At 63.4% G+C, this 12,286-nt stretch overlaps 1 protein-coding gene across 1 annotated transcript in view; it reads left to right on the top strand.

Moving 5' to 3' along the window:
* Positions 1 to 2,461: 2,461 nt before the first annotated feature.
* The window catches only part of TAFA5 (TAFA chemokine like family member 5), a 190,415-nt gene continuing 180,590 nt past the window's right edge, over positions 2,462 to 12,286 (top strand). Inside the window, exon 1 of the mRNA XM_078449284.2 lies at positions 2,462 to 2,786. Within this exon, the coding sequence (XP_078305410.1) occupies positions 2,675 to 2,786 (112 nt within the window). The 5' untranslated portion in view covers positions 2,462 to 2,674. The remainder of the gene's footprint in view (positions 2,787 to 12,286) is intronic.

Consider the following 12,286-nt stretch of genomic DNA (forward strand, 5'->3'; position numbering starts at 1 on the left):
CCCTGCCTGGGAACCCCCACTGGCCCACGCCGCACCCCGGGTTGAGCCCAGCCCCTCCCTAGCGCACAAGCCCATCCCGTGCTCGTCGCGAGGGCCCTGAACCAGGTCTGCGTCGCCATCTTCAGCAAGCGTCTTTGAATACTTTTTCCTTATACATGTCAACCCCCTCGTGCGGTAGCCACAGAAGTCTTGTGGCGTGAGCTCCAAGAGAAAGCAGACTGTGCCAAACCCACCGTACGTACCCCTGTCTCTGGTCGGGGCTCCCCCACTGCCCACTGTCACCGGGTTCCTCTGACCTTTGGTGTGACAGCTCTAGTTTATCCTCCCACATTCAACGCAGACCACATCTCCCCTGGAACAGTGCTTGTCCGGCAAAGAAAACTGCAGTAAACACAAGCATTGGTGGACAACCAGTGTTTTAAGGAATGAACTAGGACAGAGTGGAAAACAGCACAGAGTATTGAGAGTGTGGGTATTGTTTTGTGAAACTGTCATTTCACGTGCGTGTTTGTGTGTGCTCTTTCTACGGATGGCACTAAACGTGTTTGAAAACCGCTCTGCTGGAAGCTTCCCTGGCACACCCTCCCAGCGCCCCACACCTGATCTGGGGCCGAGTGCTCTTCCCCTGCCGGATGAGCCCCTCCCATCACGGCTCGGCCACACTGCGCTCTGATTGCCAGTTTCCTCATCCATTTCCCAAACCGAGCACACATTTCCAGGGAACAGAAAGCGTGTGTCTTGTTTAATTCCTCTCCTGCAGCAGTGACATCTAGAAGGTGCCCAACGAATGGCTGCTGGATGGGGGAATGTCCGGAACACAACAGGAGTTCAGAATGGACAGGACGAAATGGAACGTGTCACATTTGAAAAAGTGACTTCCTTCTGAACAGGATGAAAGGCTGCCATCAAAGGGGGGAACTTAAGAGCTAGAGGTCCTGGCATCCCCTGGGAGCTGCAGGGACAGCGAGGGAGCCCCTCCAGGGGCCAGAGGGCGGACACCAGCCCAGCACATTCCAGAAGGGTCCTGCCCCCACCAAGCCCAGGTTCTCAGGAGCCCAGGGTCTGTGGTGCCTGCATGCCAGCAGAGGGAATCAGGAAGCGTGTCAGGGGGACACTGAGGAGGGAAGTCAGACTGTTTTAATTAAGCAGGAACAGAAAAATTTATGAAGAAAATCATCCCCACAGTCACATTACAGCAGGAATACTGTTGGAGCTGGACAGGCGTCCTCACTGGGCCACCGCGGGCCCTCAGCGCTCATCACAGCCTCCACGGTCTCCTAGAGGCCCGGCGGGCGGGGATTCGAGGTGACGGGTGATGCCGGAGACCGTCTTTGCATCGGGCCCTCTAGTGACCCCTGGGAAAGGGTATCCAGTTCCAGCAAGGCCTCATGGGGTCCTTGGAGGCCCCTGCTCATGCGGGATCAGAAGGTGCTCTGATGAGGACGGATGGGCTCACATTAGCACCTCCGCTGACCGGCAGGAAGGCAGTGAGGGGACGGGGCACCGTGGCTGGGTACCGCGGGGGCTCACCTGGTACCGCGGGGCTGCCTGGCGAGCATCTGGTCTCGGGAGCTCGTCTTGCTGAGGGGACCCGAGAGAGGAGTGGGGCTGGGGAAGCTGACCTCAAAGGATGTACGGAATCCACTTCCCTCTGAATCAGTTCTACTGATGACCTTTAACTATGCAAATCCAATGAATTACAGTCATTGTTACCTGCTCAGAAAGTCCACCCAGAGGAGATCAGCACCCGCACTTTGGAGACAGAAGACTGGGGCCTTTCCAGGTGAGGGGCAAGGAGACAGCGTTTCAGGGCCAGGGCAGTGGGCACAGGTGGAGGCGCCGGGCAGGGGACAAGGAGACTGCTTCTAGGGACGTGTGTCTCCGCCTGGCAGCGCTGGAGCTCGGGGGGGGGGGGGGGGGGGGGGGGGGGGAGGGAGAGCCCTCGGGGGTGCTGACCTGAGCGGACTCCGGGCGGGTCTGAGGCCGTGTGTGCTCTTTTGTGGGTTCAGGGACACCGGCGCACAACCCAGAACAGGGGTGAGAGCCGCATCTGGGGAAGGGCCCAAAGCACCCTATACTTACGGTAAACCCTGGGCCCCGGCGTCGCGGGCCTCTGCGGGAAGGAGTAGGGGCGCCCGGGGACCGCAGCCCAAGTCCACAAACTTCGCGCCGGCCAGGTCTGTCCTCCCCGCTTGGTGCCCAGGCAGCGGGCGCGCCGGGCCGTCTCTGTCGCCATCCAGAGGCGCGGCTTGGGCGCGGCGTCCCCTCCGCCCGCCTCCCCCGCCAGTCCCGGGGCCCCGCGCCGGGACCCGGCGGCGTCGGGCGCGCGCCCCGCGCGCCCCTCCTATCGGGGGCCGCGCGCGCCGAGCCCGGGCGCGCAGCGACGCCCAGAGCCGCGGGGCCGACGTCCCTGGGCTCGGCGGGCGCGCGCGCGGAAGCGGGCGCGGGCGCGGGCGCGGGCTCGGCGGGCGCGGGCACGGGCGAGGCGCGGGGCGGGCCGGCGCAGGGCGCAGTGGGCCGGAGCCCGGGCGCGGCGGCGGCGGCGGCGGCGGCGGCGGCGGCGGCGGCGGAGGATGGCGCGCGCGGGGCCCGCACGTGGAGGCCGGCGCGGGGGCGCGGGCAGGGCCGGCTGCTGAGACGCGCTGCTGCCCCCCGCGCGGGCGCCGCGGCTTCAATGGCGCCATCGCCCAGGACCGGCAGCCGGCAAGATGCGACCGCCCTGCCCAGCATGTCCTCAACTTTTTGGGCGTTCATGATCCTGGCCAGCCTGCTCATCGCCTACTGCAGTGAGTACCGCGCGGCCCGGGCCCCCGCAGGGCCCCCCACCCCCCACCCCACCCGCGGCCCCCGGGCCCCCGGGCCGGGCCCCGGCCCCGGCGGCCGCCAGGAGTCGGTGCGGAGTTGCCCGCTCGCGGCGCGCCGTCCCCGGGTCCCGCCGCTTCCCGCTGGGCCGGGACGGAGAGGGGCCGCCCGGGCTCCCCGCGCTCCGGCACTTCGGAAGCGGCCGCCGCCGCCGCCGCCGCCGAGCCTCCCGCCCCGACTCCGGGGCAGGGCCCGGGCGCCAGGCCCCGGGTGGCGCGGCGATGCCCGCGGCCGCCCGGGGTGTGCCGCCGCCGCCGCTCCCGGCCCAGGCCGGCGGGCCGAGCCGAGCAGCGCGCTCCGGAGGCGGCGGCGGGTCCGGGGCGGGCGGGCCCAGCGCTTTCCGCTGGCGACGCTCCCGCCGGGGACCGGGGGCGACGCGGCGGCCGAGCCGGGAACGGGGTGCCCCCGGCGGGAGCGGGGCTCGGGCTCGGACGCGTGGCCGGAGCCTCCGTGTGCCTGGGAAGCACACTCGCCAGGCGCTTTCTCAAAAAAAAGAGAAGTGAGGGGTGGGGTACGTGGAGAGGGCCCGCCGCCGCCGCCGCCGCGGGCATATCTGGAGTCGTGTCCGGGGACCCGAGCCGGTGACCCAGCCGGCTGGCCTGGCGCGGGGCCGCGAGGTTCGGGGCTGGGGCTGGGGACGGGCTCGGGGGGCGCCCGGGGGTGGGGGAGTGGGGGTGGCCGGAGTCCCGGGCGCAACCTCGGGCTGCGGTGGGGGTGGGTGGTCAGTGCTCCGGGCACAGGCTCGCAGCCCGCCAGGGTGGCCGGGAGTGGCCGGCGTCCTGGGCACGGGCTCGGGGGGCCGGGATGGCGCGGGCCGGTCGGTTCCCCGGCCGGCCGCCTGGCACAGGCTCCCGGTCCCTTCCCCTCGTAGCGGGAGGAAAGGACGGGTGCTAAGGAACACCTGTCATGGAGAGCTGCCATGGGCGCGGGAGGTGATGGAAAAATATGGATTCTTAAAAAAAAAAAAAAAAAAAAAAGAGGCCAGCGCCGAGCCTGGCTCCCGCGCCACCACCTCGAAGTGCCGGCCTCCCCGCTCGCGGTCCGAGCCTCCCGCTGTCTCCGGAACGAGCCCGCGGCGGACCACGGGGACCCGGGCGGCGGCGCGGTCGCCGAGTCCTGGGACAGCTCGGCCCGCCCGAACCGCGAGCGAGACCCGCGCCGGAGCCGGAATCGCCGGACTTCTTGCGGCCCCCTTGTGCGCAGCCCACAGTTGCTAGGGAGGCGGGCGCCCGGTGCGGGGAGGGGGCGCAGGGCGGGAAGCCCCCTTCCCCCCCCCCCCCCCCCCCCCCCCCCGCCACGGCGGGGTCGTGACCCGAGATGCCCAGCGGGCGCTGCCGCCACTCCCGGGGCCGGGCTGCAGGGGGCTGGGGCTTGGGGCGAAGGTCGCGCCCGCCCCCGGCTCCCCGCGGCCATCTCGGCCCTCGGGCGACGCTCACAGGGTTCCCGAGAGCGGAGCCCCGGCGCGGCTTCCTTGGTGATGTGCAAAGGGCTAATGGCAGATAAACTCCATTTGAAGGCTCCTCCTGCTGGCATAAGGGGAGAGGGGGCTCAGTCAGCAGTGTTGGGGAAGGGGACTGTGGCTCCCAAGCCCCCCACCCCCCGGGGGCGCTGTCCCTAGCCAGCGCTGGCCACGGCGTCCTTGGGTCCCAGGTGAGAACCCTGCCCTGCAGCGGGCGGCGAGGCAGCCCTGCAGGTGGGAAAAAGAGACTGTTGATGGTTAAGTACCGGACAACCTTGGCCGTGGCTTCAACACTGCACACCCCCGCCTGCTGCCAGGGCCTCCCTGGTTCCCCCCTTCCCAGGGCCACGACTCCCCGCTGCGCCTCATCGGCACACTCACACCCTGGCAGGACTGGGGTTAGAGAGCCCCACCCCCCACACCGGGGGTGTGCCCAGACACCCCTGGAACCCAGGGGTCCCCACCCGCAGCACCCTCAGCCTGCCGTCCAACAGCCTCCCTGGCGTTCTGGAAACACCTCTTCCGCTGGAACAAGGACATTGGGTAACGCGTTATATTCGGAGGAGCAGAAATCATTAATAATGGAAGGTTGCGTGAAGCACATTTTCGTGGTTGTTGCTATTTCCGTGTAATGGAATAATTGACGATAAGATAAGATATTTTCGGCCACCCCCCATTTCACCGGAAATGCACTCGAGAAATTAAAACAGTTTACTAAAATCCAGAATAGCCATAATCGTGATTTATAGCGTGGAACAGCCGTCCTGCAGAAGAGAAAACAACAACAGCACTTTTTTCTTTTCGAATGGATGAAGCACATGAAATGCCAATTAAACAGTTCTTCTGATTTCCGTTCTCTTTTCCAATATATCTGGGATGAGTGAGAATAGTCAGCATCCTTGTTTGTAAATTGTTTTTGTTATCAGTCAGGATTTTTATTACCCAAAATGTTTTTGTGTTACGGAGCAGATATATTTGTATCATATTAATTAGGGAAACTGGTAAGTATCATGCAGGATTCAATTATCCTGCCTATTAAATCTGAGCGTTTCTCTGCAGCCCAGAAGGTGTTCACTTTCCGGCGCTGCTGAAAGAAAGCTGCATTATCTCTTGGCCTGGTTTTCAGTGAGGGGATGTTGTGCCGTTCGGGGCCCAGCGGGCTGAGACTCATGTGTAGGGAGATGGGCTCCACCCTCTGGCGGGAGAAATACCTACAGTCCACCAATTAGGTTAGTTGCTATAGTGACACAGTCTTGTCATTTTCTCCCATTGGGGAAGAATTGCCAGGAAGAGCGGAGAGAGGGAGGGGGTCCTCGGTGGCTTTCTTGAAGACGCACACGTGTTGGTGTCGGGACATCTTCTGGACAGCAGGGCTGGGGCGTAGGGATTCGTTGGCTTGGGGGATATCGAGCTTGGAGGAGAAAGTTGAAACTCCCATGTTCTCATCTGGGGAAGCCTCTTTCCTTGTGGCTCAGAAAGAGCTGGTCTCTGTCCTCTTACCCTTGGCATATCTGGAGCAGAGGGCTGGGACCGGATGTGGTTCGAACAAGGAGTGGGGCGCTCTGGGGCGACCACAGTGGTCTGACTGTGGCCGGGTGCTCGTTGCTGAGCATGTGGTCTTTCCTCGCTGGCTCCCGGCACCGTGGCCATCACGCCAGCGAGGGAGACGGGGAAAATGATGAGCTAGTGGAAAGCTGTAGGACGCCAAGCCTTGACTTTGAACCTTGTATGCAGTATTCAGTCCAAAGGTGGAGAGCACCGTGCCCTCCCCCTTGGGGACAGCTTGGTGGGCACACATTCCTGGCGTGCAGGGATTTCTGACACGGATTTTTTTCCCAATTAATCCCATCAAAATTGACTTGTAGCTTTGAGTTAAATCTCACATCCTCGGCTGCAACGACGAGAAGAAATTACAAACAACTTCTGAATTGTTTTTAATCCATTAGAATACTAACCGAGCGTGGGCTCTCTGATGCCGCATTTTCTTTACAAATATAATTTATTGCATAGTTAGGAGAGATTAGAATGTGCTACTTTCCTGCTGTTCAAATTTTAGTTCTGGGGTTCTTGGAGAGGTAAATTTAAGAATACCGGGCTTAATGAAAGGATGCCATTCACAAGTTTATTTCTCATCTCATCTCAAGGTCTTTCTTTCTTTCATCTCAAGGCCTTTCTTTCTTTCTTTCTTTCTTTCTTTCTTTCTTTCTTTATCTTCCTGTGTGTTTTTATTTGATGAATTTCTGGCTAGAGAAAATGTAGTGCTTCTCCCTTTCAACTTCATACAGATAAGTCACCTCTGTTTGTGGGATTTGAAATAGCCAGGCTGGTTGCCCGAACATTCACGAGCTAAGGGGGGTTCACTCACGGAAGCATCCTCCCGGGCAGAGACCCTCGGGGGCAAGTGTTCTGGGGATCAGTGTCCGGGGAACAGGGGACGCACGGCCTCTCAGGGTTGTCTCTGGCACCTCACTCTTGCCAGTGAGGACAGAGGACAGCGGATCCCCGGAAGGAGGCTGCGTCCCACTGCCTGCCTCACCGGGTCTGCTCAGCGCCAGGCCTCCTGGCTGAATCCCACGCTGGAATTTCCTGCTCGGGAGTCACCACTTGACATCCACTGAATGACACGTGTAGATCAACTTTCGTGGCATGAAGTATTTTCAGGTGACTTTTATGGACGTAATTATGGGGAAACGTTATGATAATGTGGCACTAGAAAAGGAAAGAAAAGCAAAACATTAAAATCCCCATTTCTTTATATAGCTTCGCAGCTGTGCCGATTTAGAAGGGCTCGTTTCTGCATTAAAATGTGGTGCTCTGGAGTTAATGACCTCTACAGAATGCCACCTGTCACCCAGAGCGTGGGTGACGGCCAAGAGATTGACAAGGAGGACCCAGATCGGGGTCTCCTGCTTGTGGGGGGATCGGAGGCTGGAGCGACAGCTGCGGGAGAGGCGAGGGCCCGTGGACCCGCCCGTTGTCATTTGTTTGGGGGGAGCGTCACTGGTGGCGCTCTGGGGCCCACACTGGCACAGGAGGCCAATGGAATCTAGCGGTGTCCCTTGCTCACCCTTCGCAGACCCTTGGAGCTGGAGTTTGGGGCTGGTGCCCCAGTGCCCTGTGGCTTCTGCAGGGCGTCCCTTGGCCACCAGCTGGTGGAGGGCCACCAGCTCCCCGAGGGCCGGCCACTGCCTTCCTACTCTGGTCTGCAGCTTCTCAGACCCGCCTGGGAGCATGCGTTGAAACTCCCGGCGGGCAGCACAGGCTGTCCAGAAACGCCAAGCCGCTGGCGGGAGACGGCAGCACCCTTCTCCCCCTACTCCCTGGTGGATGTGGTGGAGGGCTCCGGGGGCAAAGTGGCTGCCGGGACCAAGGGTGCAAACACTTTTGTCTCCAGCGGGGTGAGCTGGACCCCTCCAGATTGCCCTGCTCCTCCAGTCTCTGGGGAGGCCCTTTCCCCACAGCGCACCAGCCGCATCCTGGAGAATGGCCTGGGCCTGGCGGGAAGGTGGCCCCTTAGTGAGAGTCTGCCTGGGAGAGCTCTCTCCCAGCCACAGCTGCCACCTCCCGTCCCTGGTCCCTGGCGGTCTCCTGCCACAGGTGGGCCTCCCGTGGAGGGACTGGCCTGGGGGGTCCCCACGGAGGCGCCTGGCTGTCCTTCCACATCTGTTGCATGAGGCAGGGGCGGTGGAGGGCCAGCCCCAGGCACCGGTGTAAGGCAGGAGCCTCGGCCTCCCGTTGATTCCGGTGATTGGGAATTAGGGGCTCCGGGAAAGAGGTGGATATGGTGGCCTTCCTGGGCTGGCATCCCGAGGGGACTGGACGTCAGCACAAAGCAGAGGCAGTCGGGCAGGGCACATGCAGCCTGGGCCAGGCACACTGTTCTGCTGGCACCCTTGCCCTCTCTGGTCACAGCCAGCCCCAACCTCAGAACGGCAGGCCGCAGCCCAGGGTCTGGCCCCGAACCCCTGTTCCCTCCCGCGGCTCCTCTTTCCTGCCTGGCCGTCAGCGGGGCCCCGCCTCGGCCGTCCCTGCGCCCGGCCTGCTCGCACGTCTTCCTCCGAAATGAGTCTTGCTGTCCTCCAGGTCTGCCTTCACTGCTGTGCCCCAGCCCCTCCTGGGCGCCTCAGCACTGTCCTCAGTGGGGCCTCTGCCTCCAGGCTGGCCGCTCTGACACCCCACCCGTGGCTCCCCGTTGACTGAAAGCTCTGTGCCTCTCTCCTCTGGCGATCAGCGCTCACCGCATCCTCGGGTCGCCCCGGGCCTCCCAAAGCCAGATCTTGCCTTGCTGGTGGGACTCTGGGTGCCTCTGTCCTGCTCTGGCAGAGTCCGGCCCGAGGCCTCCACCAGGGGCCTCCCTTCTTAGGAAGGTGGTGTGTGTGTGTCTGTTCTCACCCGCACAGCCTGGTCTGCCTGGGCCATTGCGATGTTCCCTCACTACCTGCCGGGTCCCCTCAAGGGGTAGCACCCTGAACTGCTGCTGACTGCAGGCAGGCACCGTGAGCTGGACTGGCCCTGGGAGAGAGCCTCCTCCAGGAAGCCTCCCTTGAACACACGGCCTCATCCCCCTCCCCCCGTGCAGTGCTGTTCATCCGAATGCCCCGCCCCGGGCAGTGAATGCTCCCTTCATCCTGTTTTGGGCTTTGAGCTCTGGCCCTGACAGGGCCGCTAGGGGCCTGACTGCCTGATTCTTGGGGCAAACACTCCTTGATCCTGGCACCCTGACGCTTTGACCACAGTGGATTCAGTTCTGGAGGCGTGGCCAAAGGTCTGGGGGCGTGACCAAATGTCTAGGGGCGGGGCTGAAGGGCTGGGCCAAATTGAAGGCCTGGGGGCGTGATCAAAGGTCTGGGGGCGTGGTCAGGTGTCTAAGGGCGGGGCTGAAGGAAGGGCGGAGTTGAAGGCCTGGGGGCGTGGCCAGAGGTCTGGGGGCGTGGTCAAATGCCTGGGGACAGGCCTGGAGAGCATGTCTGAAAACGGGCTGGATCCTCGAGGATCAATCTGTTTCCGCAGTTCCAGAAATGACTAAAAAGATTTAAAAGGGGAACAAAAAGAGGGAGAAAGTGTGGAACCCTGAGGACACGCTCAGTATTTTGTCAAGCGTCCCCGGTAGGACATTGTCAGAAGCGCTCCCGTGACCCTCACCTCCTTTCTGTGGCTCCCGCTTTGACGCCTCCACGGTTAAGCTCCCTGAACACTGGTCTCTTCCCACATCCCCCTGCTTCGGGGTTTCTGTCCCCAGCACTGCGCACGTGTGGGTGTCCCTGAGGTGGGGCCGTCCGTCCTGGGCACTGCGGGCTGTTGAGCATCATCGCCAGCCCCGTCCCCAGGCCGGGACTCCTGCTCTAGTTTGTGGGTCCCCAGTCAACCCACCCACACCGGTGTTTCCTGGTTTGTTGAGTGAGACTCTGGGCCTGGGGCTCGGCGCGGGCAGGGTGACAACCGCGGGGCTGTATCTGTGGCTGAATGGCCGGCCGTTGGGGGGTTTCCAGGCTGTGGAGCACCCAGCCCGACCTCGACCTCTCCGCCTGCCCAGACCGCACTCCCCAGCCCTTCCCAGCCGTTCCCAGCCTGCTGGAAAGGCTGTCGGCTGGGACAGGAGGTGTCTCCACACGTTTCCACGCACGTCTGTTTTCCAGAGCCGGGAAGCCGCGCAGGGCTCACCCGTCGCTTGCAGTCTGTCGTCTGCGTTGCAATTTCTGCGCGTCGCATGTGTAACCGTGTTGCTGATGGTGATGCCGCCATTTGGAGGCAGTAAACAGGCCTGGCCCTGTGCTGATGGGGAGCCCACCTGCCCTTCCTGTCATCCAGCCGCTTGCTTAATCACTCTTTCCTTTCCGGGGGGCGGTCAGGTCCCTCCAGGTGACTCCCGAGATTTCCGCCTAGAGCTCATCGGAACATGTTTCTTCAGTGCATTTCCTTCCAGAAAGTTCTGCTGCCACTGGCAGGACCTTTGGCTGCTGAGAAATGCCTTTATTTCAGTCCTTTTGGCGGAAGCCGGAGCCTGCTACCCTGGAGGGGCTGCAACGTGCCCCTTCTGTTGCCCTGTCACTGGGCCAAGGAGCCCCGTGCAGGGAGAGGGCGTCCGGGGTCAGCAGGCCCCCGCTGGGGGACCATTCAGACCTCCCGGCCACCAGGGTGCCTGTGCTCCCTGCAGCCCCCAGGCTCAGAGTGCACAGACTCTGTGTGTCTCCAGCCGGACCTGCTACTGGCCCCGCACAGGGTCAGCCGTCCCCGGAGATGCCCTGCTCGGTGAGACAGGAAAGGTCGAGGTTGGCTGTTCCTAAAGATTTTCCCAGCCACGGAGACGGGATCCGCAGGCATGGCTCATCGGCTTCCTTTGCCGGCTGCTTCCCCTGCCCCGTCCCTCTGTGCTGTGTCCGTGAGCGTGCACGTACACAACACAGACACGTCCCGCGACTCCCCTGCTGGGCCTCAGTTTCCCTCCCAAGCTGAGGGTGCTGACCTCTGTGCCAGGCCGAGAACACAGCTGAGTCCCGCGGGCTGGCGGGGCTCGTGCCCGCCGCGGAGGCAGACGCGGAGGCCACGGCCCCCTCCCCCGCCGCATCACAGCGACTGTTGTTTGTTTTCTGCTTCAGCTCTTTGGGCCGAAGGACCGGTGGGATTTGGCCTGTCGTTCACATAATAAAGTAGGAGCGTCGCCAGACAAACACCTCGAGTGCGCTTTCAGCCGGGGGTGGGTCGCCAGGGTCACCTGCTGCAGCGCGAGCCCCCGCACGTTGATGAGCCGGTGTCCCCGAGCACACAGCGCGTGCGGGGACCCTCCACGCTGCGGGGAGACTGGTGCGGTACCCACGTCCGCCCTGGCTGGGCTGGAGAGGAGATCCTGTCAAAACATTCCCTGACACTTAGCAGGCGTGACAGGCTCTTCCCATAACGAGGTGGCTAATTGAGAAGTGAGTCATCCGGGACCGGCTTGTAGTAACGCTCGGGAGCTGGGTTCCACCTTCCTTTGGTCCCTGCCCTGGCTGACATCCCTCCGTATCACAGAGCCCCAGCGGCCGCCTCACCTCAGGGTTCCCAGCCGTTCAGGCAGGGCTGGTCGGTGCCGGGGGGGGTGGTTCTGGGCCCTGTGGTACTGCCCTGGGGCTCACTGGGGCCCGCTGCGTTTGCTGTTCGCCCTGGAAGGGGTGCGTGAGGAAGAGAGATGGGGGCGGTGGCTTGGGTCTCAGCCGGGGAGCCGGGGGGGTGGGGAGCTGCTCAGAGGGTCCCGGCTCAGCATCCCATCCCTCTGGCACGGTCACTCTGACCCCATGGCCTCCGCCCGGGGGTCCCCTGGTTCAGACCAGCCAGCCAGCCTCGCCGGGGCGCTTGGCCCTGCCTCCTCCTCCAGCCCCTCTCAGCCACCCCATCCTGGCACCCCCCACCCCCTGGCCAGGGCAGCTGCGCCTTCCTCCCGGTGACCTCCCTCCCTGCCCCCCGGGACCAAGCTCACCTCTCCAGGGGACGCGTGCCTGGGGAGAGGGGGGAGCAGACATGTGTGCAGGTGGGTGTGTTGCTCCCGAGAGGCCTGAGCCCTGCTGACCTCACTTTGCCACTGAGTGGACCATCTTAGGGGCGCAGGGGGCGTCTGCCGGCAGGAAGCTTGCAGGGCGGGCCGCTCAGGGCTCAGGGTCTGGTCGTGCAGCCACGGGGGCTCTTCTGGAACACGGCCGATGTCCGTCTCACATCGGAGGTGCAGATGGACCCCAGCTGCTGACCCGGGAGGCCTCACGGGCCCTGGGACACGCGGCGGGCGGCCCGCGGATCCTGACTGGTCACTGGGCCTGCACACAGGAGTGGTGTCCCTGCTACGGGGTGATGGCGTGGCCCTGGATGGAGCAGTGGGGACCCAGACGGAGCAGGGGAGCCTGAGTGGGCCTCCTCTCTCTGCCCTGGAGGCGCCAGGAGTGAGCGGGAGGCTGAGCTGGCCCGTCTTCTCCCCGCTCCCACTCTGGGAGTGCTGTC

Source organism: Panthera onca, chromosome B4 (assembly GCF_046562875.1).
Source record: "Panthera onca isolate mPanOnc1 chromosome B4, mPanOnc1 haplotype 2, whole genome shotgun sequence".
NCBI classification, from domain to species: Eukaryota; Metazoa; Chordata; class Mammalia; order Carnivora; family Felidae; genus Panthera; species Panthera onca.